The following is a 2,744-nucleotide window of genomic DNA, read 5'->3' on the forward strand; positions in this document are numbered from 1 at the left end:
TAAAGCTCCGTTCATAAGTAGTGAGAACAATAGTGATTCGGTGTTCTACATAACATTAATCAAAATAACTCACTATTTAGGCTGCTAGTTGACTAGAAAACCACTCAATAATAAGAAACATTGCATTGAAAATTTTGCTGCTTTATTCTTATAAGTGTAGTGAGAAAATTTAAATGATGGACAACTTTAGACGCTATGTAACAAGATTACTAGAGTAATGAACCAGAATGTTACCGAAATGAAAAACACTAGTAGGAAGAAAAACTGACGCTATATGAGGTAAACATAATTTAAGTTTCCGCAGCAAATATCAATACTCAAACTATATGGGTATTTTCTACCCAATTATCACTGACGCTTCATTTACTTTGCGAGTAATAAATCAAGTAAGCTATAGCATGAGTACATCGTGCGATTTCGACTTGAGAAACAACTTCAGTAGGCTAGATGGTTAATATGCTTAAATACGACTACTGGGTGGAGAGTACGCGAAACAGCAAATATTGCTTTATAAGCTAAATTAGAGAAGTGTCGGTTCTTTTATAGCCTACCAATCTTAAGATAAGTGGGAAAGATATCCATACTATGATGACCGACTTTCTAAACCCTGTTACTTAGTCTCTAATCATAGTAAGAATCATTATAGATCCTAGGCCTTTTCTCCTTAATATACGCTTAGTCTTGTACTTTCTCTAATTGCGCCTAAAAATTTAAAGATAATTATTTTTATACATACTCCGGATGATTAAATAAAGTTTACGACACGAAAGTTTAAATTTATATGAGAAAATTTACCACTTAACGCTTCAAAATAGATAAGTGATAGCGAAACAGGCTCATTAACTCAGTACGTTCAAATTCATAGAATTATTACGAAGTTTCATTTGTCCAGTTTCTTTTTCAGATATGTTATAACTTGACAAAACATTAATGTGGCTATTTTTTGTAACTCCAGAATGGCTGGCACTTTCTACTTGTCATAGTTGAACAAAGAATAACATGGCCCGATGCAAGGGAAAAGATAAAGATCAGAGATGAAGACTTTATTATCTGTTGAAAATAAATGCAAAACTATAAGTAAATACACTAATTGATATCTGATTTACTTATCTAATTACTAGTTGGGTGTGAATACATTGAACTGAACAATACTTGACGTTACTTAGTTAGTAACTTAATGTACGTATTCAATTTACAATATCAACTAAATAGACTATTTTGATGAGCAAATATAACTAAATTGGTGAGCTATTATTTGTTTCTTACTAACAGCATATATTAAAGATGAATATATGAATGGCTTCTATTGCTCAAGTTAGGAAGTGCAGTGATGTAATAATACAAAAAATCAATACTTAATCTCTACTTGCAAACTGTAACAAAAGATTTAAAAACAGGAACTCAAAATTACTCTTTATTACATGAGAATTGTAGAAAAGTAGTAATTAATGATAGGTGGATGATATTTTAAGCCTTATTTGTACAGAAAATGTCCACTACAATCGAATTCCTGAAATAGACGCTTTTTATTTATCTTAAGAGTTCGATCGAATGGAACAATAAACAGAAATGTCAGTGATTAAGAACTAGTTGAATTTGTGTACAAAATGCCAAAAATCAGGAAATTTTTAAAATTTGAGTTTCGATAGTTCATTTTCCAAGGCTTCCTTTTCAAGTTGTGGAACGAAACGATCTTCATCTAAGGAATCGTCTGTCTGTAATAAAATATAACTTATTAGCTTTAATAATCAAACGATACCTTTCCAATATGAATTTTAATCCCTGAAGATAAATTCTGGTAGATCAGGTCTAATAATATTGGTAAGTGAACAGCTTTCACACCCGATATCTGAAGAAATCACAAGAAAAGTAAAAAGGAATAAATAGTGATACTCTATATATTCTTCGAAATTCAGATATTTCGAAATCTGACCGGATATTTGTCGAATTAGTATGATATAGTCGGTAGAGCTTCTTGCTGGGAGGCAGAGGAAAACTAATTTAAAATAATTGAAAATTAATTGATTTAAAAGTGGTGCAAACTTTTCAACTTCATAACCACAATTGATGAAAAACTTGTGAACGTATGAAGTGAATCTCTCTAGCTGCACGTAGTCATGCCCTCTTATGTCAAACTGCACACTTTGATAAACATGCATAGGTGGTTTGACAGACTAACTCACCTAAATAAAAAGCCTTCATCAGTAACTGTACTTACCAAATAAGGTGGATCAAAACTTTTTAATTTGATACCATAACTTCGATATCTATTTGTATGAAAGCTAAGTGGTAATCAAGTCTTACCGATAGGCAATTTGTAATGGAGTATCCTTCCTGAGTATAAACTTAAATAACTGCATGATTTTACCGATCAATCTAGAGGGGAAGGAAGAGTATATGCAAAACAGGATAACACCTCTCGTGATATACCCCACAAATATACATAAAGGAACTTTGGTGTGACAAAAACAGGAAATTATACCTGAATTAATGAAGTAAACACGTAAGCCGCTACGCTGTTCAACATCACGGGAGGTAAAAATGAAGTATGGAAATGAAAAAAAGAGGCGGATACAACTTGTTTCGCAATACCTTTAATCTGATAAGATGTTTAAGATCTAAAAAACAAAAATACCCATCTACTTATGATCCAATTTGATTCGAAAGCGACCCACTGACGGTCCTTAGTCGTCTATTTCTAACATTCTACAGATCCAGTAAGGGTAAAATACTCAAAAATATCC

The 2,744-nt window shown here is 32.0% G+C and overlaps 1 protein-coding gene across 1 annotated transcript; it reads right to left on the bottom strand.

Annotated features, from left to right (window-relative positions):
• Window positions 1–1,029: 1,029 nt before the first annotated feature.
• On the bottom strand, window positions 1,030–2,377 carry Smp_052710 (hypothetical protein). Its single transcript, XM_018793904.1, has 6 exons — window positions 2,305–2,377; window positions 2,219–2,267; window positions 2,044–2,174; window positions 1,894–1,996; window positions 1,760–1,849; window positions 1,030–1,715 (listed from the first exon to the last, which is right to left on the bottom strand). The coding sequence occupies exons 1-6, from the start codon at window positions 2,358–2,360 to the stop codon at window positions 1,629–1,631; spliced, it is 516 nt and encodes a 171-aa protein (XP_018648370.1). The 5' UTR covers window positions 2,361–2,377; the 3' UTR covers window positions 1,030–1,628.
• Between the last annotated feature and the right edge of the window lie 367 nt (window positions 2,378–2,744).

This window comes from Schistosoma mansoni, chromosome 1, assembly GCF_000237925.1.
Source record: "Schistosoma mansoni strain Puerto Rico chromosome 1, complete genome".
NCBI classification, from domain to species: domain Eukaryota; kingdom Metazoa; phylum Platyhelminthes; class Trematoda; order Strigeidida; family Schistosomatidae; genus Schistosoma; species Schistosoma mansoni.